The following is a 27895-nucleotide window of genomic DNA, read 5'->3' as shown; positions in this document are numbered from 1 at the left end:
GCAACAGGCCCCTGGCTAGCTGCAGCTTCGAGACTGGTGTAGACCGACACCGACTATGGAAACGTGGACATCTTAGCAACGGTGGAAGCCACTGCTGAGGAGAAGCAGCTGCTTCTCCTGCTTGACTTGAATTTGCCCCTGTTCATGGATCAAAGTCTTAATTCCTTTGCATTTTCATGAGGCATTAAGGTGTGCATGGGCAGGAGGAAGGTGGAAGATTAGCCATTTTACCCCAGGCTGAGCTGCGGGGGCCTGCTCAGACCGCTGGAAGGGCCCAGCTCAGAGCACTCCCTTCTTGCCGTCTTCTCTAGGTAGTTGTTAGTCACCACAAATTAAAAAAATATATTTACCGTTACTTAATTAAGCAGCAGCAGCAGAAGAGAGGGAGAGGTAAGGCAAGGGAGGAGTTACGACCCTGCGGGCTGAGGCCATTGCAGGCCGACGACGGCAGCCATCTTCCCTCCCCGCCGCGGTGGGCGGGGCCTCAGCCACAGGACAGCCCCCGCGCGGCCCTATCGACTGGGGCTCCGCGCCCGCATGTGGCCCCGCCTCCTGGCTGCGCGAGGGGGCGGTGGCGGGCGGCCATCTTGTTGATGCTGCCGTCTCCTCCTCCTCCTCCTCTTGGGGGGGGGTGTGATTTGCGCGGCCGTGGGCGAGCTACCGGGGAGCCTTCGGGGCAGGCGACAGCGATGAGCGCGGAAGCGGCGGATCGGGAAGCCGCCACCTCCAGCCGGCCTTGCACGCCGCCACAGACCTCCTGGTTCGAGTTCCTGCTGGAAGAGGCGCTGCTGGAGCAGCACCTGCAGAAGCCCTCTCCCGGTGCGTGCGGCGTGGCCCTGCTGGCGCCCGCCTCTCCTCGGCTCTGGGCGCGGCCTGGCGCCGCTGCCCGGCTCCCCACGGGCCCCGGGGAAGGAGCTCTCGCTCGTTTGCCTGCGGGCCGCTTCCCTCGCCGCTGCGGCCTGCAGCTCGGCCGCTGCCTCCGCCTTCCTGGGGCCTGCTGCCGGCCGCGCACCGGCGCCGCCTCCTTCCCTCCCTCTCGCTCGCCCTCCTTGGTCTCTCCCTTGGTCCCTCCCTCGCCTCTGGCTTCGCCCCGGCGCTGGTAACGGGGGGGCAGGCTTGGGTGCGGAGGGGCCTGCTGCCGGGGTTGTACGCGGTGGTACTGGCGGCTCCGGTGGTGGGGAAGTCAGGGTGAAGGGGGCGAGACAGGGGCGTCAGGCCTGGTGGGCGGGCAGCCACGGCTGTGCAGCATTAGCAATAAGGCAAAGAATGTATTTTTCTCGTTTTACGTTAAATTTTCTATCTAATAACTTCATTTCGCCGTCTTTCCCGTGTGGTAGATCACTTTTCCTTTCGCATACGTGGACTTTGTTTGCGGAAATGTTACGAGCTGTTTATTTTTACAATGTGAAGAGCTGTTTCTAAATATTTGCAGGTGGTTTTCTCCCTTTGAAGTCTTGCTAGCAGCAGGAACTAGAGTCTTCTTAAAGGTTCAGTGCTGAAATTGCTTTGTCTTCTTAGACATGGAATGAATAGAAATCTAGTCTCCCGTATTGTAAGAAAGTGACCATATTTAAAAGTAGCTGAACTTTCGATGATAGTAAGTGGGAATCACCTTTTTCAGTAATTCTGAATTCTGCAAGCAGGTGGAGGAAACAGGAAAACCTGGGACAGTATTGCCTCTACAAAAAGTAGATTTAGGCATGCTCAGGCTATATCTTTGTGCTTAGATCTTATCCTGCTATTTTACAATTTAAAATAATGACTGACTTATACTAGTCTTACGTTTCACAAAGTTGAGTGAGAGTGTAATAGTTATCATTTGTCTTTGTTTTCCAAAGCAGCTCAAAGATACTGGAGAGACTTGGGGACACTTTTTTTTTTTAAATCAGTCTGAAAGTATCTTCTAAATGTGTTCAGAACGACAAGCAGTTGCTTGTAAATATAATTTAAAATATAGAGAATTACAAATAAGTATATATTTTAACAGCAGATAACTTGTGATTTCAATAGGCAGCATTTATTTTCTGTAGATGCAAGTACTGAAACATAATTAATCCAAAATAGTGAAAATAAATAAAAGTGTGAGAGTGTGGTTACCATGGTCAAGTAAACTTGAAGGTTAAACAAAGATACGTTAATAGTCTAATTAGAGTCAGCATAAGGAAGATACCTTTTGCGATTAGAATGCCAGGTGACAATGTCAGCTGGATAAATGACAATGATATAAGATCCCTCTTGATAGCTGCAACAAGAAATTAATTTCTGGGCTTACAAAGAATTTGAAGAGCGGCTGTGTTTTTTGCAGATCCTCCACCTGTACAGCTGATTGTCCAGTTCTTGGAACAAGCTTCGAAACCATCAGTGAATGAACAGAATCAAGTCCAACCACCACCTGATAACAAAAGAAATCGCATTTTAAAACTTCTTGCTCTTAAGGTTGCTGCTCATTTGAAGTGGGATTTGGATGTATTAGAGAAAAGGTATAGTCTGTTCATCTTCATGCTGAAATTACTAAACTGAAGTGTCTTGAGATACTTGTTTTAACAAATGAAAACCTGTCTTGCTCCCTTTTCTGACAGCATCTTTCTTACATTAAGAAGAGTTTTGGGTGTAATGACTGAAATCAAGTTCGATTTAATCTGTGAGTTAGAAAAGGGTTTTGATAAAGGCAGTGTCTGTGAGCAAAACAATACTGCTTAAAATTTAGAGAGAAAGAATAGTGGGTCTTAGGCATTAAGATGTGCACATGTAAACCTCATGAAGATTAATTTTAGATTGCCTTTTCTTCAGTGACAAAACTAGCTTAAGTTTCCCCATTCTGACATGCTTGAAGTTGGAGGTCTTGCTCCAGTTTTGTTGATGTAAAGCACTCCATTTATCTGTGAACTAAGCCACTGAACTGACTGTGGTTGAAACAGACAAACTCCACCTTTGCATTTTTCCTTTGAATTTTTTTAACCCAAATAATTTCAGCTGCTGAATGGTCTGATGAAGTACAACAGTTGGGAACTTTACTCTGGCAGCACTAAGCACATTAGGGAACTAGACTTTAGCAGTGTAAAATCTTAGTGGGGCGATACATGCCCTAGTTGTAACTTGTGTAGAATCATAGAATATTTTGGTTGGAAAAGACCGTTAAGATCATAGATTAACAGTTGGACTCTAACACTGCCATGTCCACCACTAAACCATGTCCCTAAGCACCACATCTACATGGCTTTTAAATACCTCCAGAGATGGTGAGTCAGCCATTTCCTGGGCAGCCTGTTCCAATGCTTGACAACCCTTTTGGTGAAGAAATTTTTCCTAATGTCCAGTGTAAACCTTGAGGCCATTTCCTCTCGTCCTATCACTTGCTGCTTGGGAGAAGAGACCAACACCCACCTCACTACAACCCCCTTTCAAGTAGTTGTAGAGAGCGAGGAGGTCCCCCCTCAGCCGCCTTTTTTCCAGACTAAACAACCCCAGTTCCCTCAGCTGCTCCTCAGAAGACTTGTGCTCCAGACCCCTCACCAGCTTTGTTGCCCTTCTCTGGACACGCTCCAGCACCTCAGTGTCTTTCTTGTAGTGAGGGGCCTGAAACTGAACACAGGATTCAAGTTGCAGCCTCACCAGTGGTCAAGTACAGGGGCACGATCGCTTCCCTAGTCCTGCTGGCCACACTCTTTCTGATACAAGCCAGGATGCCATTGGCCTTGGCCACCTGGGCACACTGCTGGCTCATGTTCAGCTGGCTGTCGAGCAACATCCCCAGGTCTTTTTCCACTTTGTGACCCAAGCGCAAGACCTGGCGCTCAGCCTTGTTGAATCTCACACAGATGGCCTCGGCCCATCAATCCTGCCTGTCCAGATCCCTCTGTAGAGCCTTCCTACCCTCAAGCAGATTAACACTTCCACCCAATTTGGTGTCCTCTGCAAGCTTACTGAGGAAGCACTCGATCCCCTTATCCAGATCATTGATAAAGATACTAAGCAAAACATTTGGCTTGCAGACACCGTGGAAGAAGAAAGTTCTTCATTAGACAAAACTTACACTGACTCTTGAATGTGTAAAAGTTTCTTTAAAAAAAAATCATGCTATGTTGTCTTACTTCTTTTGAGCTGATCTGAAAGTTATGTTTCTTATGGTGTGTAGATTTTTTTTTTTAATTTCAGAAGTATTTTGAAAAAACTATGTTTCTTCAAATTACTGGTAGGGCTTTTTTCTTCCTATATACTTTTATTTATATTTCTCACTTGTATAATAATATTTTTGGTGGGGTTATTTTATAATGAGCAGTAAAAGGGCTTGCAGTGAGATGTCTTTGTGTTTTACCTATGGATTTCTCTTACTCTTTCCCCCCCAGTAGTATTTTTGTCACCTGTTAACCTATGTTATATTTATCTGCCTTAGTGAAGTGTTGTGAGGTGGGATTACTGCTTGCCAAAGTACCTTTGCAAGATGCTGCACAACTGCAGAGAATGAACAGAAACCTTTTTTGTGGTTAGTTGTGAAAATATCGTATGGACAAAAGTATCTGGTATACAATAGGGGTTTTTTATATATACTTTAGCTTTGAAAGCAGATTTATGTGAATGTGTACAAGAAGGCTTTTTTTCTTTTTTTAAAGACTGGTTCCTTTTTTGCAGGAGGAATTTATACTGACATTTATTCATGGTGTATTTTCTGTCTATTAGTACCTTTAGTCTTAAAATGAAGGTATAATCCTGATTCAAAAATCAGCCTTACTGTATGATGCTCTTGGGCTGATTCTGGGTTCTGACAGGATTGTTTTGTCCATCTGTGGTGGGTTTTTGAGAACCAACCTGAAGTAATTTCAACTACTAATTTAGCATCTTTATATAGTAGTTAGAGTTCTTGTTCTGTTAGCTCGTGAAGCCTAAGACTGTTCTTAATTAAGAAACATGCTTTTATTTTTTTTAACTGATTCTATCCAAAGGTTCAGTCATGGTAGTTAAAAGGGAATAAAATAACAGCTTGATCCCAGCTGTTTTCTAAAACTGCTGTTACAAACAGTTGAATAATGTTCTACTCTTGCCAAAGAAAACAAGATTCCTGGACCTCACATAGTAAAAACAGTGTTTGTTATTTTAAAATAATAGCTTGATAACAGACCTGGAATCTGACATGACACAAGACCTAAAATGTGTTAAACAGGAATTCTGGCTTTACCTGCTAAAAACGTAGTTTCACTGGTTGTTTTCAGTGCTGCTTGCATAGAATGCAAATTTTTCATCTGGTCATAGGTACTTTGGCAGTAGATTATCACATCTAATTTCAGATAATGTCTGTTAGTAACAGTGTTTTAGTTGTATTAAATTATACCTCAAAAGCTTGGAGTCATGCAGTCTAGCCTGCATGCCTTCTCATTTTATCAAGGGAGGTTCTGTCCCAGCTAATGTGTATTTACATAGTACAGCTTAGGTGCTCTACGGTGTTCTATTCTAGTTCCTGGTCTTAACTTCACTGTTTGCTAGTGGATGCTGCAGAAAGGGAGATAAGCCATAACAGCACAGAGAAAAGTTCCCTTTACATGAGTGAAATTCCATTTGCAATGGAAAAGTCAGTGTTTACCTTCTGGAAGTATGATCTGGGAATGCTTTGAAAAGAGTTTCTATTTAGTTGGGACCTGCTGTTATAGGTAACTGGGTTAGTCTGGGGCTGTGTCTGTGTGGAGTAGTGCATAGTAATAGTTCAGCTATCAGGGCAACCTTCCGCTTTGGCTTAACTTACACTGCTAATACTGGTAATAATACCATGTCTAGAAAGCCGTCAGATACAGAGCATTTAATTATGCTGAATAAGCATACTACCCTTACTTCCGTGCGATGTTAAGTAATAATATAGCACTGAATAGTAGTATATATTATTTAAACATTCCAGAAGTAGGATTACTATATGAAGTATCTGATTCTTTTTTTTTTTTAAATAGCTTGTCTGTTCCTGTATTGAACATGCTACTGAATGAACTTTTGTGTATCAGCAAAGTTCCTCCAGGAACTAAACATGTGGATGTAGACCTGTCCAGCTTGCCCCCAACCACTGCAATGGCAATACTACTCTACAACAGATGGTAAACTACTTTAAGGCAATAATCTTAAAATCATGGTAGAACAAAACAATCTTTTCTTCTACCTATATATTTGTACATAGAAGGAGAAAGAATCTCAAAGTAGTAATGATTTTGTGATCTGTAGATAGGCTATAGTGAAGAGCTGAGTCTGAAAAGCTATTCTGCAGCTGGTTTTGTTCCCTAAAAAAAACAGTTAAGGTAGTGGTTTGAACTGTCACCATATAAAGATAAAAATCTTTCTGTCTTTTAGCTTTTTGTGGACATAAGAGCATTTCTTAAATACTAGATATGCTCTTAAGTAGAGGATGTATTCTAATGGTATAATGTATCTGAAATGATGAACTGATATTTTTAAGAGCCATGTAATCTGCTTACTATGTTTCTGAGGCTAATACCATTCTTTGCTTAATTTTCTTCCCTCTGCAGGGCCATAAGGACCATCGTTCAAAGTAGCTTTCCTGTAAAGCAAGTGAAACCTGGTCCACCTCAGTTAAATGTGTAAGTTACAGGCATAATTCATTTGAAATTCATGTGTATTTTGTAATAAGAAATATAACTTCTAAGTTGATTAAATCATGTTATTAAGATACAGTTGCTTAAAATGGCTAGTTGTAGCATGGAAAACTTGCATTTCTTTCAAATACATTCTTATTTTCATGTCAGACATGTTTGATACATATATGTACTTGTCTGTTGGTCCACTCTTTTAATATGTTATTATCTCTATGACTTTGTAGAGGCATGAAAAATCATGGCAATTTGCCTAGGCAGAATACTTATTCCCTAGTTTAAGCAGCATACATTTCTTACATCCTTTTAACTTACAGTAACTTGCTTAATACAGTTGTTTTATTATAGCAATTTGCTGCATTATGTATGATAACCTGAGAAATAATGAAGTATTTTAATTTGCTTCACGAGGCAATAAATTGTAATTTAATGTCAGTATTCATTTTGCACTATAGAACTTGTGTGGCTTCAGTTACAACCTGTTCTTGGAATTGACTTTTATGTTATAAATTTCTCTGATCAAGTTCAGAGTATCTCAGTGGTACTTTTCGTGGGTTTTATGTTAATTTTATACTCTAGTATTAGGCCATTCTTGTTTGATAGAGTCTATTAAATACGTTGATTAAAACTACTACTCCTGTCCTCATTTTACTATAAATCTTGTATTGTCCTATAAGTATCAGAGACAGATCATGAATCAATAAGTTCTGTATGGGGAAATAATTTTAAAATAATTTTAATATTTACTTAAACACATGAATACACTTCTGCCCATGACACATGCTCAAGAAGATTTAAATACTGAAGCGTCAAGAGACTTGAGGCTGTGGAAGCTGGTTTCTTCATGATAGTTTTGCTAATATTAACAGTCTGATTTTTAAAGAAAAAAGCAACGAAAACTTTCTAAGTTCCATTTTACTGAACCACATTCTCATCCTTTATTTCAGATGTAGATAGATAAGTACAGTCAGTAGTCCTGCATAATGATGTTGAAAATGTAATTAAGCAAAGCTTACCATGAATTAATTGTTGTGGTCTAGAACATGAAGTAAAATAAGATGCAGGTTTGCTTTATAATTGAGATCTTGACCTCTTTTCTTTATTTTCCAGGATGAACCAGATGCAGCAAGAAAAGGAACTAACTGAAAATATTTTGAAAGTGGTGAGACTTTTTTCCCTTCTTATTTTTGCTTGAATTTACATGTAAATATGAATGAACAGGAAATAAACAACTGTATCACAGTTTGGTTGGATTCAGTACATTCATATTTGCCACTTTGAGTATTTGCTACAGATCCACTCTGTGTGTTTTGGGCAGTGCTGTGTCTGCTCTGCATGTAGTATGGAATTTGTTTTGTGTGATTGAAGTACTCTTTCATCAGCCCATCCTTGGAGCCATATGAATTGAGCAAGCCTCTACAAAATCAGTGTGTCATTAGTAATTAAAACCATACCATGCTTGAGCTGCAAAATCATATGGCAGCAAAATTCAACATTTAAAACTTTTTTTAAAAGAATTCGGTAGCTGAATGTCTTCTGTATGTAGCTTCCAACAGAATGCTAGTTGTGCCCAAAGCGTTTGCCTATGAGGGAAGCAAGAAAGAGGAAGAACAAACCCTCTACTTCCATAAGTAGCCTAAGCTCATTTTCCTATTCTTATACAACTTGGAATCAGTTAAAGAATTTGTATTACACATTTTCTACAATTTTTTACTTTTTCATATTTTTTCAAATAGATGAGCATGAATGATGTTTAACTGTTTTACCAATTCATCGGAATTTTTGAAAAAAATCTCGCTGTTCACATAGAAGCCGGTTTTGTTTCAGCTGTGAAATAGTAACAAAATTTACAGTCTGACTGTTGCATGACTTAGTGCTCCAAAAATGGACAACAAGGTGTAGAAAAATGTTTTGTTTGAAGTGGAAGTAAGGGTTTGATCCTGTCTCTGAGTATCTGAAACTGAAGTATAAGCCACAAAGTTCTTTATTGTACAAGAAATACAGGAGCAGATTCTAGACAGCAATAAGACAGGTGTATAAGGACAATTTTTTTTACTATCTTTTTACCGTACTGTTACATTTCTACCGTTAATTTAAACCCAAAGCTAAACTCAAAACCAAGAGAATAATTTTTTCAATGCATTTGAACTATTACAGTTGAAAGAGCAGGCTGCTGATTCCATCCTTGTCCTAGAAGGAGCACTTAAATTAAACAAAGATTTGTATGTCCACACTATAAGAACTCTGGATTTATTAGCGATGGAGCCTGGTATGGTGAATGGAGAGACAGAGAGTTCCACAGCTGGGCTGAAAATCAGTGCAGAGGAGCTACAGTGCCAGGTAGCCTACATTCTATACTAAAGCTTTCAGTTGGTATCTATTTCTTCAGACAAAGTGTAAAGTGTTAAGAAATATTTTTGAGATAAATTGCAGTATTTTTCTATTTATATTTTCTGTGTTCTTTTTTAATGCGAAGAGATACTATTGACTTCATTTTTACACTATTAGAACATTTTTCAATACTGTAAATATTGTTGCTTACCCCCACCCTATTACATGGCAGGGGCAGTTTAGTGCTTTGTTCTTAATGATTATGTGGAAATTGTTCTGTAATTTTGTAATGCCTGTGCAGAATTACTCTTACTGAGATCACAGATAAAGAGGAAACAATTGCAATATGTGGGGAAAGTTATGCAGTGTATGTTGGTACATACGTGTACGTGTAAGGTTTGAGCTGAAGTACTTAATCTTGACTTTAAACATTTCATAAATTTCCAAGATAATGCATTTTATGTCAATACTATTTGCAGGTTTGCTATGATTTGGGTGCAATCTATTTTCAACAAGGATCTACAAATGCAGCTGTTCATGAAAATGCTAAAGAAAAGTTTTTCAAAACAAAGGAATTGATTGCAAAGGTAATGAGTGTTTTATTGGCATGTGTGTTCAACTCTTCTAAAAAAAACCCAAACTTGTCTAAATTATTGTTTCCTCCTTTAGCAATTTAATAATTGTTAATGGTACACAAGGTTTTTAAAGAAACTTCATGGGGTTTTGACAACAATTTTTTTTTTTTCACACTGTGCCTTGTTTGAAATTACATTAATCATCTCCAATATATTGCTGCTTTATTCCACATTTTCTAATGAATGGGCTCTTACACAAGTTGTATTGATGAATGAAACACAAGAATAACATCTCCAGTGCTGATACTAACTTGACTGAACAGTACGTTCTGAGTCCCTTGTGGTATTTGGATTGCAGTGTTGTGTTTTTGAGGAAGGTAACCATATAGCACTTCCTATTCTTTTCTTATTTAACGTCCCCTTGGAAGTTAGATGGTCTATGTTCTGACCTTGTAAAAAATACAACATTTTAATTTACAACAAAGGTATGCTTCCTTTTTTATTTTGCTTCATATTTATGTTCCCACAACTGTAAAACTGATTTTTTTTTTTTAATTTATTTAAATAGACAAAGCATGGTCTAAGCTCTAAAGAGCACATATAAAAGTATTGAAAAAGAAGTGTGTGCACACACATTCTTTTGTTTTGCTGTTTCTTGGGAAAATAGTGAGTCTCTGTGTTTCTGAATTAAGCTTACGTTTCATAATGTTTTGGCCACTAAGATTTGAGTAACTCTTATTTATCAGAATGGTTCATCATCACTTCATTTTACCATCGATGAAGAACGGTTAGCTGGGTACTGTCAAGCTTGTGGAGTTCTTACCTCGTCTTCTGATGATGCATCTCAACAGGCAACTCCTTATAGTCAAATCCATAGCTGTATGAAATCTGGCAGCTATCAGGTAGGGTGCTTAAGTAAACCCATATATATTTGAGGTTTTTTATCATTCCATGTGGATGATTCCACCTGAACTGATAGGAATTTTAATAAATTTAAGTGTTTCAGTTGACCATTAACATGCTGTTTTAGAACACATGTATATAGGAATGTAATATAATCTGATATATAAGATTAAAATATCTTGGATTCCGTACAATGTAAATAATTCCCACTAGCTGATGTACGGAGTTTTCAGGTAGAATCTAATTCTTTGGGTTTCAGGTAGAATCTAATTCTTTGGTTTTTTTGCTGTGAGATGTGCAAGTTTGGGGGTTTTTTTGCTGTGTTTCTCTGATGCTAGAGAACTTTGTTGTTGTTCAGTCCTTTTCTGTCTGTTTAATAAATTTTTGTATTACATACAGGTGTAAGCTGCTTCTGCTAGTTTGATCATTTTTACCAGATAAAAAAAATTACCTTAGCTGTATCTTTTACATTATCCATTGACTATTCCAACTGTGTTTGTGTTATAGGACTTAGTAAAGATATTCCTTGAAGATAATCTAACCCTCAGTTTACCTGTTCAGTTCAGGCAATCAGTGCTGAGAGAACTCTTCCAAAAAGCTCAACAAGGGTGAGATATTAAATAATGATCTGTTCAGTGATGATGAAAAGCAATTTTCATTATTTTTATGTTTTTTGTGGAAAGTATACAAAATCTTCTAGCAACAAATTACTTCCATCCAAAAAACTTTAGACTATTGCTAACAGAAGTAAAGGCTGAACTACATCTTCCAGCTAAAGAGCTATGTTGTGATGTATCTCACTGTGGCCATATTTGGGGAAAAAATTAATGAGTCTTAACATTTACGTGAATAAATCAGTGAAGTGGTAAATCATAAAGTGGTAAAAGTCATAACTGATCTTGTGTGTGTGTGTATGTATATATATTTAAAAAAAAAAATACAACTAAGTTAATGCCTCTTTAGAGGTCTTTGAAAACTTAAAGCCAAAACTGGTCAGGCTAACCGTACTAAGCAGTAATATTGTAGGAAATGTGTACTTCACTGGGAACATGAGCAGGTAGTTGTCTGTGATTAGGAGCCTTGTGCACTGATGAACTAGCCCAGGCCTGAAGGATTAGTATGGGACATTTGTAACAAGAAGAAATTTATAATAAGCAGGGAGACTTTGGCACGTTACAAGGCCAGTTTGTGGATGGCTCCCAACTGAGAAACTTTGAGTATATGGCTGCATCTAGTATTCAAACTTTGTAGGCATTTGAATCAGGGCTATATGGAAAGCATCTCCATATAATCATAATGATAATTCTTCTCTAAAGGGAAGATGCTTACAAGTATTTCAGTTGAAGTAAGAGAGGCTCAGTTTTCCAAACATGCATGTGAGGAAAAAGAAGTGTCAGTGGTGACAGCCTCTTGGTGACGGCCTCTTGTGTAACAGCTTAATAGTTACTGAGTTCACTTCAGCCAGAGAGGAGTCAAATAAACATCTCTTAAAAGAGGATCTTAGAGGCTGTAGCTTAGTACTGTGCAGGGGTGTTTTCATCTCTGATACGGCTGATACGGAGTGCCTTCAGTGATGAGTACTGGACAGGGAAGGATGGAGGAGCATGACTTTGCAATCTAGTTAAGGCACACAGAGAAGGATTAAGAGAAGGAAGCCATAGGTTCTGGTAATTTGTTTTTACTTTTGCCCAATGATTGTGTATTCTGAGATGCATAAATATTCCTGATTGGGCTGTCATCCATGCTTAGGGCGCGCTTGCCAAAAACTGATGCACCTTTGTGTCAGTCACACTGCTCTAGTTGGAGTTCCAGTGGTGCTCAGGCTGAAGCGAGAATGAAGCCTGCATGTGAAAAAGAGCTGGGGGCAGGGAGGGAATTATCTTTTAAAAAAAATGAGGTCCTGGGTAAACTTAAGTAGATCCTGAATAAAGTTTTTCAGAGTGCAGCCTTGGACCTAGGCATGTCCTCCAAACTTGTCTTGGGATCTGGCACCTGGTGCTGTGCTGTGATACAACTCTGTGTTTGTCAGAGAAGTTCTGTGATCTTTGGTTTTGTGTTCATGCAGGAACGATGCTCTGGATGAAGTTTGTTTCAAAGTCTGTGTGTGCAACACAGTCTGCGATGTATTGCAGGGTCGAACAATTGATATTCAGTTTTGTCAACTGTTCCTGAAACCCAGCAAAGAGAAAATAGACTTCCTCCTTGAGGTAAGAAATTATCGGAAATTAGAAGGGGAAATGGTGTTTAGTGAGATATCTCTTTCCCCATATAACCCTATTATTGTTGCAAGTAATGCTCAAAGTTCTGAAGCAAAAAACAATACTTTGTAAGGTAACTTCTCAAACTTCTTTGCAGTTAGTACAGTTACTCTGTGTAATCAGTCTTGCATCTATGTTTATAGCTCTGCTTCCATCTGTTGGGGAGGAACCAATGTTGCTTCAGCTTGGATTTAAAGTTGCTGCAATTCCTGACATCATTAAATCATATAGAGAAATTGTTGAACATTTGTTTTCAAGGAACAAAGAAACAAATTCTCCAAGACAGAGATACTAGAAAATAAAGTATCTGTTGAAGAGGACCACTTTCCCTTGCCAGCTTTGTTGTAAAAGTTAGCATGTCATGAAATGATCCCGAGTTACTGTATGTGTGAGACTTAAAAAGGTTTGTTGAGGACAACAGTTCAGGAAATTATTATTGCTCAAATGCAACTTATTCCTCATGTTGCTTAGCTGTTATTTTCATATCTTCTTTGCGTAATTTGAGTCTTGACTTTTGCTTGGCTCTTCAAGCACATGGCAAAAATTGACTGACAGTACACTGTACTCAGAGGAAGCAAAAGCTGTTCCATGAACTGCTCATATTAGGACTTAAACATATTTCTCAAAAAAACCAAGTTTCTTGCAAGCTTGCAATTAAATCCAGCTGTCTAGTTATCTTCCAACTACTGCTTTTTTTTTTGACTGTTAGTCCTAGTGAACGTTATGGTTTTACACTCAGAAATGGTTCATTTTTAAACTCATGTAACATGGCTTTGTTACATATTTAATGATCTTGTGAGGCTGACTAATACTGTGGCACTCAGTGTCAGCACACCGGAGTATCAGAGGAACAGGAAAAAGGAATGTGAATGGTGTCTGGCGGAAGAGCACAGTGGTCTGAAACAGCCTATCTTGTGTACAGGTTGAAAGAAACTCTGATCCTTCTGTGATGGCTACAGTGCTTGTCAGATAACTTTTGTTTCCTCCCCTGAGAGAGAGGGTTACTGCCTGATACTTATTGGGAATCAGAAAATTGGGCAGTAACACTGTTACTAAGTATTTTCTAAGTTCTAAGGGGCTGCTTAATTATTTTACTGCTTTCTTTCCCAGGTTTGTTCAAGATCAATAAACTTGGAAAATGCTTCTGAAGTCTTGAAGAGAAAAATGGCAGCATTTCTCAAGTATGTACCCATATTAAGATAACATGAATTTACACTTTGTAAGCAATGTAATACAGCACAATGAATGTTTTGAGAACTTGTAACTGGAAAAATAAGCAGCTTCTTCCTGCTAACGTATTAACTTTTTCATTTGTTTAGAAACCTGTGTTTGGGTTTGGAAGATCTTCAGCTTGTCTTCATGATTTCATCTCATGAGCTGTTTATAAAACTGCTGAAAGATGATGAACGGAAGCTGCTCATTGATCAAATGCGGAAGAGATCTCCTCGAATCAACCTGTGCACAAAACCTGTGACTTCTTTTTATGATATCCCAGGTAATTTTCACAGCATTTTCATTAACTTATATGCAGGCAGTTACCTGTTTCCGTGCTTGAGGTTACGGTGTGCAGGTCTGTTCTTGGAAAAAGTTTGGAGAGAATGTTTTCAGAGAGAACACTTCCCATTTGTAGTTGGTGAATGTCCTGCTTGTTCAAGAAGGTGGCTGTTTGTTTGTGTCTCAACTGAGTGTAATAGATATGCTCAAGTGAATGTGTCTTAGCTGACCGAATGAAAGAGAGGTGTGGCAGTTGGTTTGATCCAAATCTAGCTGTGGTGGCTGTTCCCAGAAAGGGCACCCTGCCTCTGGGCTTAGACCAGCACTAATGCTTGTCTGACTCTGTGATGAGCTGGACACAGGAGTGCCATCTGGATGGAGCTTTAAACCTACCAGAGTGAAACCCAGATCTTTTTGGCTAGTTCATTTCCCAGATATAGTTGGCTGGCTGTGCAGCTACACAAGTCGAAGCTAACGTAAGAGGTGGCACATGGTGACTGGAGCTGGAAAGAACTTACCTTTTCAGTTTTGATACAGTCTTGCATTGACTTAAACCAGTTGTGAAAATGCATATTTTCACTAAGAGAGTATATGAACAGTACTTTTTTGGTGCCAGTCTTGGAATCATAGAATAGTTTGGGTTGGAAGGGACCTTTAAAGGTCATCTAGTCCAACCCCCCTGCAGTGAGCAGGGACATCTTCAACTAGATCAGGTTGCTCAGAGCCCTGTCCAACCTGACCTGGAATGTTTGCAGGGATGGGGCAGTTACCACCTCTTTGGGCAACCTGTGCCAGTGTTCCACTACAGTCATTGTAAAAAAGTTTCTTCCTTCTAGCTAGTCAAAATCTGCCCTCTTTCGGCTTAAAGCCGTTACCCCTTGTCCTATCACAATAGGCCCTGGTAAAAAGTCTGTCCTCATCTTTCTTACAGGCCTGCTTTAATACTGGAAGGCTGCAATAAGATCTCCCCAGAGCCTTCTCTTCTCCAGGCTCAACAACCCCAACTTTCTCAGCCTGTCCTCACAGGAGAGGTGTTCCATCCCTCTGATCATTTTGGTGGCCCTCCTCTGGACCTGCTTCAGCAGGTCCATGTCTTTCCTGTGCTGAGGGCTCCAGAGCTGGACACAGGACTCCAGGTGGGGTCTCACCAGAGTGCAGCAGAGGGGCAAAATCCCCTCCCTCGACCTGCTGGCCATGCTGCTTTGGGTGCAACCCAGGACATGGTTGGCCTTCTGGGCTGTGAGTGCACATTACTGGCTCATGTCCAGCTTTTCCAATCTTGAACCTATTGCTTCACTGTAGCAAGGACAAGGGAATACTCAGAGCTGCTGGTGAAAGAAGAAGAGGCACCACAAGTAGCTCTTTAGGTCAGGGGAGGTGGAAAGCCAGCACAAGGTGTTTGTGGTAGGGCATGAAAGGATGTATGGGGCCTACAAAAGTATCAATGTATCTGCTGTTCTTACTGTGTTGTGTTGAAAATGTTATATACTAAAGAAATGTAAGCATGTACATTAAGAAGAAATGCTCTGGGGACCTAATTGCTTTTCTTCTAGCTTCAGCAAGTGTCAATATTGGCCAGCTTGAACATCAGCTCATATTGTCAGTAGATCCTTGGAGGATTCGCCAGATCTTAATTGAGTTGCATGGTATGACTTCAGAACGCCAATTCTGGACAGTTTCAAATAAGGTAATTTATTTCATGTGGTCACGAGAGAGTGTAATTCAAGGACTGGTTGCGAACGAACAGTAAACGTTTTTGTCATAGGTCCTCAATGTGATTTCCCCTCTGCCCGCCTCTGCATAGTGGTGGTCTAGTAAGAATGATGATACGTATCTAAACTTACATTGTCTATGAAAAGTATTACAACAAAATGTATAACCATTGTTTTAAGGAATTACTGGCTGTGTTGCAAGCTATCCTTGTGAGGAAACAAATTTCTGTAGTTTTTGCTCTCAGTGTTCTGACTAGTTAGCAATATTATTTTAGTTTAAATTCCCGTAATTAAAAGCTGGGAGCAGGAGAGGGGAAGAGAATTTTTTTAAGTAAGGATTTCTTGTTTTATTTGTGTTTTTCCTCCCAGTTATTGCATATTCAGAGTAGGAATGAAGTAGGCTAGCTAGCCATTTTCATGGTACTTTTATGAGAGCAACACATTACTTCCGATTAGAAGTAAAAATGAAAGAGTTGGCATTTAGATGTCAATCATTTTCAATACTTGAGTTTTGTTTTTAGTGTTTTAAGCAGTGGTGTGAATTCTAAAACCTGTTTCTGTGCAAATGTCCTATGTATTTCTCTCCCAGTGGGAAGTACCAAATGTTTACGGCAATGTTATTTTAGGAATCAAAGACAATCTGACTAGGGATTTGGTCTACATCCTTATGGCGAAGGGTTTACACTGCTGTGCAATTAAGGTGAGCAAGCCATGTGAAGTTACCGGTGAGTTAATTTGGGCAATTGAAAAACTGTGAGGTGAGGGCGATGTAGTAACAGGCTCTGTGTGTCATATAATGGTTAAATATTTCTGTCTCAAAGTTCCATCAGTACAGCAAGGATAATGGCTTTCCAGTGAGCTGGGCCTGGAGTTAACTTCATTCATACAAAATTTTGATTATGATGTACTAAATCACATTGCATCTAAACCAGCAGTGATTTGACTTACTGATAAGTGCTGTTCTTTTTGGCTGTTTCACATAAGGAATTTATTAGAATGCTGTTTTATTTGCCTTGTAATGGACAATACTGTAGTTTGCTAAACTACGAGGTAAAACGGAACTGTACCTAATATGTCAGTTGTTACTTCTGGTATGTTTCTGCTCAGACTTCTTGTTTCGTTTGAAAAATCTGGAACTGTTGGAATTGTTAAGCTCACTAGCAAGTCCAAAGGTCTCAAAAATGTAAATGGCCATTGTAAGATGCTTGAGCAATGCTAACGATAATGGATGCTGAGGCTGGTTCAGCCAGGATAGAGCTGAACAGCACTTTAACTCTTAGCCTTTTCCCTTATGAATCCATTAGGAACCATTAATGCATATCCTCTTTATTGCAGGATTTTGTCCATGCAAAACAGCTTTTTGCTGCTTGCTTGGAGCTTGTGACAGAGTTTTCTCCAAAACTCCGTCAAGTCATGCTGAACGAAATGCTACTTTTGGACATTTACACTCATGAAGCTGGAGCTGGTGTTTCTGGAGAGCGTCCTCCTTCTGATCTTATAAGCAGAGTCCGAGGATATTTGGAAATGAGAGTACCTGGTAAGTACATTTCTGTCTTCCTTGGGACTCAGTAAAGCACAAAGCCTGAAAGAAAGGGAAAAAAACAGATTTGTATTGTAGATCTACCATTTAGGTGTATAATTGGAAAAACAGTAGTGAAGTTTGACACTGGTTTTCGTGAGTCCGTAGAAGTTTGGTTAGTTCTTAGAAGGTGGAAATGAAAACGGCAACATCATGATGCCTATGCATTGCTAAACACTGACAGTCTCTGTTTAGTGCTGCTTGAAGGACTTGGACAGGATAAACATGTCTGTATTTTTACCTGAAAAGTTTTTGCTAGTTGTTAAAGCAGTCTACGTGGCTTCACACTGTGGGAGTAATGTAGTACTGTTGTGGTTGGAGGAAGCTGTTGTTGCTCCTCATTTTCAGAGGTAAAGTCTCTTGTAGGGCTAAGCATCGTGTCTTTCTGTGATAGAAGATGTGGAAAAGAAATGGCTAATTAGAGGAAATGGGTTTAGCTTGGTTTCATATAAAGCAGTGTTTTTTAAAAAAAAAAAAAGTTAAGGAAAGAACCACTTTTCTTCCAGATATTCCTCTTCGACAAGTTATAGCTGAAGAATGTGTTGCCTTCCTGTTAAACTGGCGTGAGAACGAGTATTTGACCATGCAAGTTCCACTACCTCTGGTTCAAACTAATCCTTATGTGAAGGTAATGAGCGCTCATTCTCAAAGCCCTCTCAGGCTGTAAGTGACACTTCTCCTGTTGAAGTCTTTTGTACTTTTAAAAGCATATACCCTTCTGTCTCAAGAGTGGTGGGTTTTGTGGCTATAATGAATTAAGTCTCGTGTAGAAGGCAGCGGGGCTAAGCAACAAGCGTGTTTGACGATTGGCAGAGACATGGAGGCTGTGCTGCAAAAACAGATCTTGGCCCTTGTTGGCTGCCAACTAGGAAAGACAGGCAATGAAGCTGGATGCAGATCATATTACAGGACGTATTCATTTTTGGCCTGCTCTGCTTACCTGTGGTATTTTCTAATTTCCATTTTGAGGTTCAGCTGTTTCTGTATAGCAGAGGGTGCCAGTTTCTGTTCAGATTAATTATTATATGAAAGTTAAGGGAGTTTTAGGGACATAGTCTTTGTAAAACTGTATTTTACAGTTTTCAGGTTTTATGCAATATATTTAAGTAGAGTGTAAAGCTTGTTTTCTGGAGCCTTTAGTAATGAAATGTACCCTAAGGAAACTAATAAAAGGAAAAATCCTCTATTGTTTAATTCCTGTCTTCCAGGTTCCTCATCAGTGTCCTCTGCTGCAAAGTTTAGTCACATTGCTTTGCTTTTTGTAACTTAAAACCACTTGCTTAGCCATTTTTAATACCAATAATTCCTTTCCTGTAGTCAATATTTAGAGAAGCTGTAGTTACTGTATTTTTTTTCTCTTGCATTGCATAGCTGGGACAGTTGCTGGCTGCTACGTGCAAAGAACTTCCAGGTCCCAAAGAAAGTAGACGGACAGCTAAAGACCTTTGGGAAGTCGTTGTACAAATCTGCAGTGTATCCAACCAGCACAAACGGGGGAATGATGGCAGAGTGAGTTTGATAAAACACAGGGAGTCTACACTGGGCATTATGTACAGGTGTGTTCTCTTAAATGATTTTTGAAGATTGCTTGAACTGTGTATTTGACCTCATGTTTCCTTCAAGAACTGTCTGGATTCCACTATCAGAGTGGTGGCAGCAGCTAAAGATCTCTGCCGAGTGAACAATCCGCTCACTGGCGGTGTTGGGTGTTAGCGGTGATGTGTCAGTTTTCCTTTTCAGAGAGAGAAACAGAGTATATGGAATTCAGGCCAACATACAGACACCAAAGAATACATGCCTGTGCCTCCATTGTAATCAGGGTAGATCTAGTAAAGTCAATGGCATCGAGATGGCAGTTTAGCTGACTGATTAGAGGTATCTGCTTTATATCGAATACAATTGCTCTGCAGCCTCCACTGACTGTATCACTTAACTACTTTTATAACTGTATTAACAGCTAGCTCACAGCATAGGTGTCTACACTTAGCTTAAGGTTGCTGAATGTAAAGCTAGAGGTTATTCAATCTTGAAATGAAATTCTAGTTCAGCTGAGCCCCTGGAGAGAGGAAAAGGAAGAAAATACTGTTGACTGGAGTAATTTTCACTGTCAGTTACCTAACCTCTGCCAGCCTTAGCCTTAATTGACCGATTGATTGATTCAGGACTCTCTGAATTGTCCACTCAGTAAGTGCTTTCAGCCTGTTCTTAAGTCCAAGCCTGATTATAAGCTGCCTATTATAGTACATTTTGGAATGTATGATGATATTGAACAGCTTTCCATATTAAAAACTGGAAAAGGTTCCTCAGTCAAACTACTTGACTGTTTGCCTTTCTTCAGCTAATCAAGTTAATGTGTGCCTAAAGGCTGTCTGCTTTTGCTTATAAAATCGTAAAATCATTAAGGTTGGAAAGGACCTCTAAGATCATCAAGTCCAACAGTCAACCCAACACCACCATACCCACTAAACCATATCCTGAAATGGCATGTCTACATGTTTTTTGAACACTTCCAGGGATGGTGACTCCACCACTTCTCTGGGCAGCCTGTTCCAATGCCTGACCACTCTTTCAGTAAAGATATTTTTCCTAATATCCAAGCTTATGTTGCTGTGGGATGGGTGGAAGAGGGTGTGTGCTTGCTGTAGGTTTCGGTCGTATACTCTGGCAAGGAGAAGGAAGCAGTACAGATGTGCTACTCTAGGATACTGAATGTTTTCCAACCCCTCCGATTCAAACAGTAAAGGGCAGTGACCCGCTGTTATGGAAAAGAAGCACTGCAACCTTTTCCACACAGTCTGTGCTTGTCTGGATTGTCCTATGGTGACAATTTCTGATGTGGCATGACAAGGAAATAAATCAATGTGCATTATAAATGATTACTGTGTAACCTCTTCTGTAAGCCTCTAGGTCATTGTTGCAATTCTAGCTTGGACAATTACAATACAGTTCAATTGCTTTCCCTTTTAGAGCAAACGGTTGACTTACTCCAAAGTGGTTTTCCTGCCCTTGATAGCGCGACAGAATAAGTGTTACCTCTTATTTAACCTGTTTTAAATGTAAAAGTAAAACTTGGCAGTGGCTGTATTAAAAGTGAATGACCTGCTTGAGTATATTCACTTATATACCCTGCATTTGTAAACTTAGAGGTGAACGAGTATTTTGGTGGGTGAAGAATTTGCTTTACTGACTCTTCTTGGCAGTGTATTAAGTTTGCATATATTCTTTGCTGTGGACAGTTACTTACATGGGTATTTGTGTCCCTAATTTAGGAGTGAATTGCTGTCCTTCATCAAAAAGCTTCGGGTAAGTTATAGTGGTCTTAAGCATGTGTTTGCAACCAGAACTTTCTTTTGGTATAATATTTTTCTGGACTTTTCCACTGTTGAATTCAGAAAATCTGATAGCTATACAGGTGTTTTACATGGCTGAAGAACTCCTGAATTTGCTATACCTGCCATACAGCAATGTGGAATAGCTTACCAAAAGAAATGATCCTGAATTCTGACAGTGGAGGTCTGTTAACATGAGGAGTATATTTTATTCCAGCTATGGTGGAGCAAAGCATTCCTTTTGGAGTGAGAAGGAAGCTGCTACTTGCATTGTAACTAAGCAGCAGAAGCAAGAGAAAGGGAAATTGTTTTATAGCTTGTAGATTTGTAAATACTTAGAAAGGTGTAGTATACCTAGCTTAAGTTTCAGGCTAGGCAGCAGCCACAGAAACTATAACATAAAGATGTGTAAAATCTAAGTAAAGTTTATATCCAAGGAATTATTAAGAAAAATCTGGAGTAACTAATGACTTCCTGCAGAAACTTTCTTGCAGTATTCCTGTGTTGCAGGATTCTTAACACAATATTGCCCTATTTTGAGAGGAAATTATAATAATGTCAGAACTTCTTACATAGCTTGAAAGCTTAGGGAAGAAGGTAGGGTTTTGTTGGTTCATGGGAATACTTCTTTTTTTCCCTTTACAGGAACCATTGGTTTTAACAACAATATTGTCGCTGTTTGTCAAGCTTCATAATGTTCGGGTTAGTATATACCATAAACGTCTTACATGGTTTTCTTGAAATGTTTCTCTTTATAATTTCTCTTACCATCTTTCTACTCTTAGGAAGATATTGTGAATGATATTGCAGCAGAGCACATTTCCATCTGGCCCTCATCCATCCCCAAGTAAGAAGATAATTAAAAGTACAATTTTCAAAATTCGTGTTTAAGTAATTGGTTTGGTTCCAGTTACTGTGTATTCGTTATTGTGTGTTAGTGTGATTTCTGCCAGGTAAGGGCATCGCTGACCCCCATTCTGTTTGTGGGCAGATTGCATGGTAGTTTTTGCTCATAACTTGATTGTCCTGATGGAGATGCAGTTACAAGAAGCTGAGGGGTTTCTTAGCTGTGTGCTTCACTGAGCTATATGTAACCATGTGAACTAAATAATATTTTAATACAAAATAACTAAGATTGTTTAAGGTGTGTTTGAATAACTGCCAAAACACTAAGTGACATATGGTATGTATTGATTTGCAAGCTAGTTCCACAAGTTTCCAGAGATTGCTGCCTCTGGCCATTTATGCAGATGCTGTGATAAATTTGTAGTGGTTTCAGGTGTTGCCTTCATACTTCTTGAAACTGAGACCATGTATTCTTGCACAGAACCCTTTTATGGTGGCAGCCATAGATGAAGTCCTGACTTTTTGTCCAAGTCTGTGAAGGGTGTATTTGTTCTGTCAGATTTACTGTATTGAAATGATTCAACGGTAGTCTTAGTCAACACTAAATCTTTCCTGGAGTTATTTTTGCTTGATGCTTAATGCAGGGTGCTTTGGACTTAAACTAGATGTGAAATCAGATTACTGTTTAAAAAAACAAAACAATTGTTTAGGAATTATTTTTCTTCGTTTTGTTTTCCCTTTAGTCTGCAGTCAGTGGACTTCGAAGCTGTGGCTGTTACAGTAAAAGAGCTAGTCAGCTATGCATTGACTATCAACGCAAACAACCACTTCTGGTTAATTATTCAGGCAGATATTTATTTTGGTAAGCGAAACCAATGTCTGTTTTTTAGCATGTGTGTAGGGATACCTTGCTTCTCTGAGATTTGCCTGATATAACCCTCTTTGTATTTCCTCTTAAGTAAAGAAGGTTAAGTGATATATGGGCTTAAAATCTTTCAATGCAATCGTGTAGGTGAATTTGTCTGGGAGGTTTGTCTAAGCCCACAGAGAGGCTGAGCTTTCGATGGGTCACGAAGACTTGCTTTGAGGGTAGGGGAAACCTCACTGTAAGAGTCATCATTAACTGCACTTTTTTAGTGGGTGGTAGTTGGCCCTTAAGTGGTACGATTAATGTAAATTCCTAACATTCAAGTTTTTTATTAAGTGAATGGGAAGTTGTGAGAATAGTGCTTACTTTTAAATGTGGAGACCATCTTCACTGGAGCAGAAGGCAAGCAGAGTAGAGAGGATCTGTATTTTATATAGGGAAATATCTAGGACTTCTAAATGATGGAGCATGAACTCCAGATCTGGTATTGGTTGCGATGGGAAGCTCTTCCCTTTCTGTCCTCACCTGCCACTTCCCCACTACTTGCCCTTGAACCTCAGCTGAGGCCAGAGCAGCCAGAAGAATTGGGACATCAAGAATTTTGGATCCTGGGCACCATGACGTGCACCTGACTGTACCAGGGCAGCGGTTGCCTGGGGAAATCTTGCCCAGCCGATGTGATAGTACGCTTTGTTAAATCATTCCCCAATCTAGAGTCAGTTCCTGGGCCTTACTTTAGTGTGTGAGTAAAGACAGTGCAGAGAGGGAGGTGCTGAAGAATGAACTTTCAGAAGATAGCCAGACAAGTATGGTACTACCTGCTGTATGTGCTAGGGAAGGATATGGCCATAGCCATCCTCACAGGTAGTTGGGCATTTCTTCCACTTAAATTATCTGTTGAGACCACTCTAGTGAAATTTAACATTTAAGCCAGACTCTTCTTTTCTGGCAATAAAACAGGTTATTGTGCTGTGCCTCTGCCATCTACTTGGTAGTGCTTTGGGCTATTGCAGGAGGCAAGGTGCACGTTTCCAGTTATGTTTTTTTTTTTATATACTTTTTTTTAACTGGAAGGTGGTATGTGGTGTGCAGTAAGATGTAGTGGAGAAATCCTAGCCTTCCAAAGGAGATAAATTTGTCTAGAAGATGCTTTATAACCTTTGGGATGAGGGGAGGGGTTTTAATCCAGTGTTTAGGGCTGTCACCGTGGATATGGGAGAGTGATTCAAGGTTATAAACTGTCGGTATTCACTGCTTGTGCAAAGCAGCACAACATCCCAGAAGGAGCGTGTTTGTGAAGGACCCTCAGAAGCTGGTAGCTGAAAGAGCAACAGCTGGAGCACTCCTGGCGTGTGTCATGTCTGTGTTTCAGAAGCAGCGTGGCCAAGCAGACTGTTGTCACTGCAGAGCCCCTGAAGGCTGTCTGCATGTCAGCTCAGTAAGGACTGACTGGGAGTAAAACTGGTGCTGAACCCTGAGGTGTGTGTAGTGGCATCGGCTGGCCCCCTCTAGCTGGTGCGGGTTAAGTCCTTCACTACTGCCCGTGTGCTAAGTTCAGTGAAGGCAAACTTCTTTTCCACGCTAAGATTGGTGGATTCAGGATCAAATACCTGAAAAGTAAAAAGCAATTCTCGAAAGGTGGAACTTTGCCTGTGTTGCTAGTTTTCCTGATTGTGTAGTCTTCTATCGCTGTTATACCACCTCCTGCATGGCTGTGCTTTTTAAGCAATGATAAGCAAGTCACTTTCCCAGTAGAATTCTGCTACGAAGTATATGTATCTGAACAATTCAATAAGTATTTGATCTGAGTCTTAGAAATAACTGCTATGTTTACTTTTTAAGACCCTATTTTGCTTTTTTCACTGCAGCAACAAATCAGTATTCAGCAGCCCTTCACTATTATCTACAGGCAGGAGCTGTATGCTCAGACTTCTTTAATAAGATGGTACCACCAGATGTGTACACAGACCAGGTGAGGTAAAACGGCATTTAGATGTACAAAAATATCTCTTTGGATTCAGTCAGCATCCAAATTCTCTGTAGAGACAAAACTGCTAAACACACACGCACATTCCTGTAGCCTGTAAGATTTGTGTATCTTGATGCATTTAGGGATATGAATCCTCATAGATCCATTTTTCTTTGCTTGTTGCTTGAAGGCTGTAGAAAATCTGAAGGTTCTCCTTTGCTGAAGCACAGAAGGCTTTCCTGTTAGTTCATAGAGACTGAGTGTGCAGAGCTACCAGCTGGGAAAGCACCGGTACTGGACTCTGGTGTGGTAGCGAGCAAATGAAAAAGCTGGGAGTGCGTGCTCACCCCATGGTGTGGTGATTCCCCCAGCCCATCCCTGCAGGGCTGCAGCCTGTTGTGCAGTGCTGGGCAGGTGGACCAGCTCAGGACAGCACAGCAGCTCTGGCTCTGCCTCACTGGCTCTGCTGGAGCGCTGACCCGAGCCTCCAGCTGCTGGAAACATCCAGCTCCCACTGCACTGCTGGTGCTGGTGTCACATGGATGGAGCCTGCTTGCTTCCACCTACCATGTGGATGAACATAAGCGTATTGTCTAAATGCTTCGGAAATACCGTTTGCTCTAGCTAACACAGGGGAGGGCCAGGAATATGGATCACGTTAGCAGTGAGATCCAGACAACATTAGCTCCTTTTCACACACATGCTGGTATTTTTTTCCCAGGCTCTGACAGTGAGCAGAGCTGTGTTGCAATGCTGGGAAAGGTTGTCTGGAGTTGGGTAGGATTGTAACTTTACTGCTGTCAGAGTGTGCCAGAGGTATGGCACTGTACATAGTATGTACCTTGTGTACTTTGCAAGTTGATGTAACAAGTGGCTTGTCACTTGCAAGTGGGCTGTGAGTGAGAATCCCTTCATAATTCTGTGTTTTGGGGGGAATCATCAATCCCAGCCACAGCATGTTCTGTTCACACCCCAATCTAAATTGTGCCTTGTGCCGGGACTCCTGGTCTGGGACCACTGTACTGTGCTGTTCCACAGCAGCCCTGCTGCTCGCCAGGGCCCGTCTGCCATGGCATGAGGGTGTTTGTCCATGAGCCCACTTGCAGTGCTGTTCCCACCCAGGTCAGGCCTTTTCTGTGGGTGGTAGGAAATAAAAGTGAAGCTTTTTAACGGACTGCAGCCCTCTCTCCTGTCAGAAGCACAGTGCTGTGTTCTGTAGTGCACATCATATGCTTGGGAAGTCTTGGAATTGATGACATTGTTGGGCAGGGGTTAGAAGAATGTAGATATTTAGCTGGTCCCTTGTGTTATAAATCACCTGCTGTTTGTGTTGCAATACTAGGCATTTCAAAACTTGTGTTTTGTTTTTTAACCATTCTGTAGGTGATAAAAAGAATGATCAAGTGTTGTTCTTTACTCAACTGTCACACCCAGGTAAGAGGTGAAACATGGCATCAAGTAAAATGTTTGTTTATAAATATTTCAATGTTAAAAGGGGGGCGAGCTTTCTAAAAAGTAAAATGGGATCCAACTTTGCTTGCAAATGCAATCTGCAATTAAAGAGATTTTGTTGTTGTTACTGTTGCTTCTAGGGTGCTTAAAAGGACCCAAATTAATGAGTAAATAAACCTGTATTTGGAAGTGTTGCAAAAGGTAGAAATAGTGTGTTGGGGGGGCGTCCCACTTCTGTTTTGGGATATAGATGATTTTGGTTTGGGGTTTTTTTTGGTGGAGTTGAGAGAGGGTATGGTATCTGTGGGGTGGCATTGGGAACCTGGCCTTGTTTGTCATAGCTGTGTGGCTGTGATTGTTCGGTGGGATTGTTCATTCAGAAGTAACAAGGCTTCTTACAATCAGAGCCTAACCTGGAAGGCAGGTCAGTCCCTTCAGATTTGAGTAAAAACCCTTTTTCTTCCTTCTAGCTGTTACTGTTGTTGGTATTTCAGAGTTGTGTATGCTCTTGCAGTTCAGGTGCTCAGAACTTGCTTACTGTGGAAACAAGCATGTGGTTAGGTCTGGAACTGGGGTGGGATTACTGAGGCATGTTGTGGAAGATTTCAGTTTTTGGGGAATTAAGGCTGTGAAAATTGCCTGTCTTTCCTTCCAGGTAGCTATTTTGTGTCAGTTCCTCAGAGAAGTAGACTATAAAACTGCATTTAAGGCACTGCAGGAACAGAACAGGTAAATGGTACACTGAAGTTTAATAAACATGCACACACAATCTGTGAATGTTAGATGTCCTAGCCCGTGTTCTCTTACAGTCATGATGCCATGGATTCTTATTATGAATACATCTGGGATGTCACCATCTTGGAGTATTTGACATGTATCCTTTCACTAGAATATGCCTACAGAAAGCTCATACTGGATGTTCATAGCTGGAAAAAGTCTGTTTCCTACCCTAGTATCTTTTCTTGACTCACCCTCAGATCTCCACCACAAAAGAGGTGAGACAGACAAGCGGCAGATAGCGGTAAGTTAACGCAGGGTGCTTTGCGGTAGGCGATTCCCTTAGCATGTTGTTCCCTCCTTGAAACAAATGCCCACTTCCATAATTTCATTGTGTATTAATTCTTGCTATGGAGGCCGGATGGTGGTGGGGTGGCAGAACATGTTACAGAAAAAACACCCATTGAGCCAGTGCTGAAAATGCCTTCTAATAAAGCAGCTTTATGGGAGTGAGGGGTGTAGTGACATCCCCTCCTTTGTTTTCAGATAAAAGCCATTGGCCAGACAGAGCTGAATGCTAGTAATCCTGAGGAAGTCCTGCAGCTTGCTGCACAGAGAAGAAAAAAGAAGTTTCTTCAAGCAATGGCAAAACTTTACTTCTAGGTTAATGCTGGAAGACTATTATAAAATGTGTAGAAGTGGAAAAAAAAAATCTTTCAAGACTTTATTTTTTAAATTCATTTAAATTTTTATACAACATTTACAGCCTAGTATCTTTCTTTTTAGAAATAGATGAAATCTTATAATAAACCCCTTATTTTTACAAACTGTACAGAAGGCTAGAAGCAACTCCAGCTAGTTCCACAATGGCTTGTTCGAAGACAACATGAATTCAAGTTGGCCAAGAGTATGAGTTTAATGATGCTCTAGTGCAACATCACAGACTGCTCAGTGTCATGTAAAACTTGTCCCTGGGTGCAGGGCACAGGTAGGAGCACCTTGAAAGAGAGAGGAGGATGGATACCCATCTTTCCTAGTACTGTCCCTTCATCACAGAAGCGAAGCACCTCATAGGCAGAGGTAGTGAATATTCCAAGGAAAACACAGTAGTTAATGCTGTCTATGAACACTGAGAAAATACAGCTCCACAGTTAGTTTAAAGTACTGTTCCCATGATATGATGAGTGGTTGTAGAGTACCAGCGGCTCACTTTTTTCCCCTACCCTCTCCAGTTCTCTCTGTTTGTTCTTGCTGAAGGTTGTATAAAATAGACTCCTT

The 27895-nt window shown here is 40.4% G+C and overlaps 1 protein-coding gene across 1 annotated transcript; it reads left to right on the top strand.

Annotated features, from left to right (window-relative positions):
* Positions 1–689: 689 nt before the first annotated feature.
* Positions 690–27307, top strand: INTS8 (integrator complex subunit 8; the record flags this gene model as incomplete). Its single annotated transcript, XM_081996881.1, has 27 exons — positions 690–819; positions 2306–2480; positions 5934–6074; positions 6501–6572; positions 7695–7746; positions 8742–8924; positions 9395–9502; positions 10237–10392; positions 10901–11001; positions 12459–12600; positions 13762–13832; positions 13971–14146; positions 15699–15832; positions 16447–16557; positions 17193–17394; positions 17943–18064; positions 18808–18992; positions 20706–20739; positions 21411–21467; positions 21551–21612; positions 22355–22473; positions 24348–24451; positions 25832–25882; positions 26556–26629; positions 26710–26774; positions 26878–26921; positions 27164–27307. The coding sequence occupies 27 exons, from the start codon at positions 690–692 to the stop codon at positions 27278–27280; spliced, it is 2988 nt and encodes a 995-aa protein (XP_081853007.1). The 3' UTR covers positions 27281–27307.
* Between the last annotated feature and the right edge of the window lie 588 nt (positions 27308–27895).

This window comes from Phaethon aethereus (genome assembly GCF_964289735.1).
Source record: "Phaethon aethereus genome assembly, chromosome: 2".
NCBI classification, from domain to species: domain Eukaryota; kingdom Metazoa; phylum Chordata; class Aves; order Phaethontiformes; family Phaethontidae; genus Phaethon; species Phaethon aethereus.
This window is presented reverse-complemented; position numbering and strand designations above follow the sequence as displayed.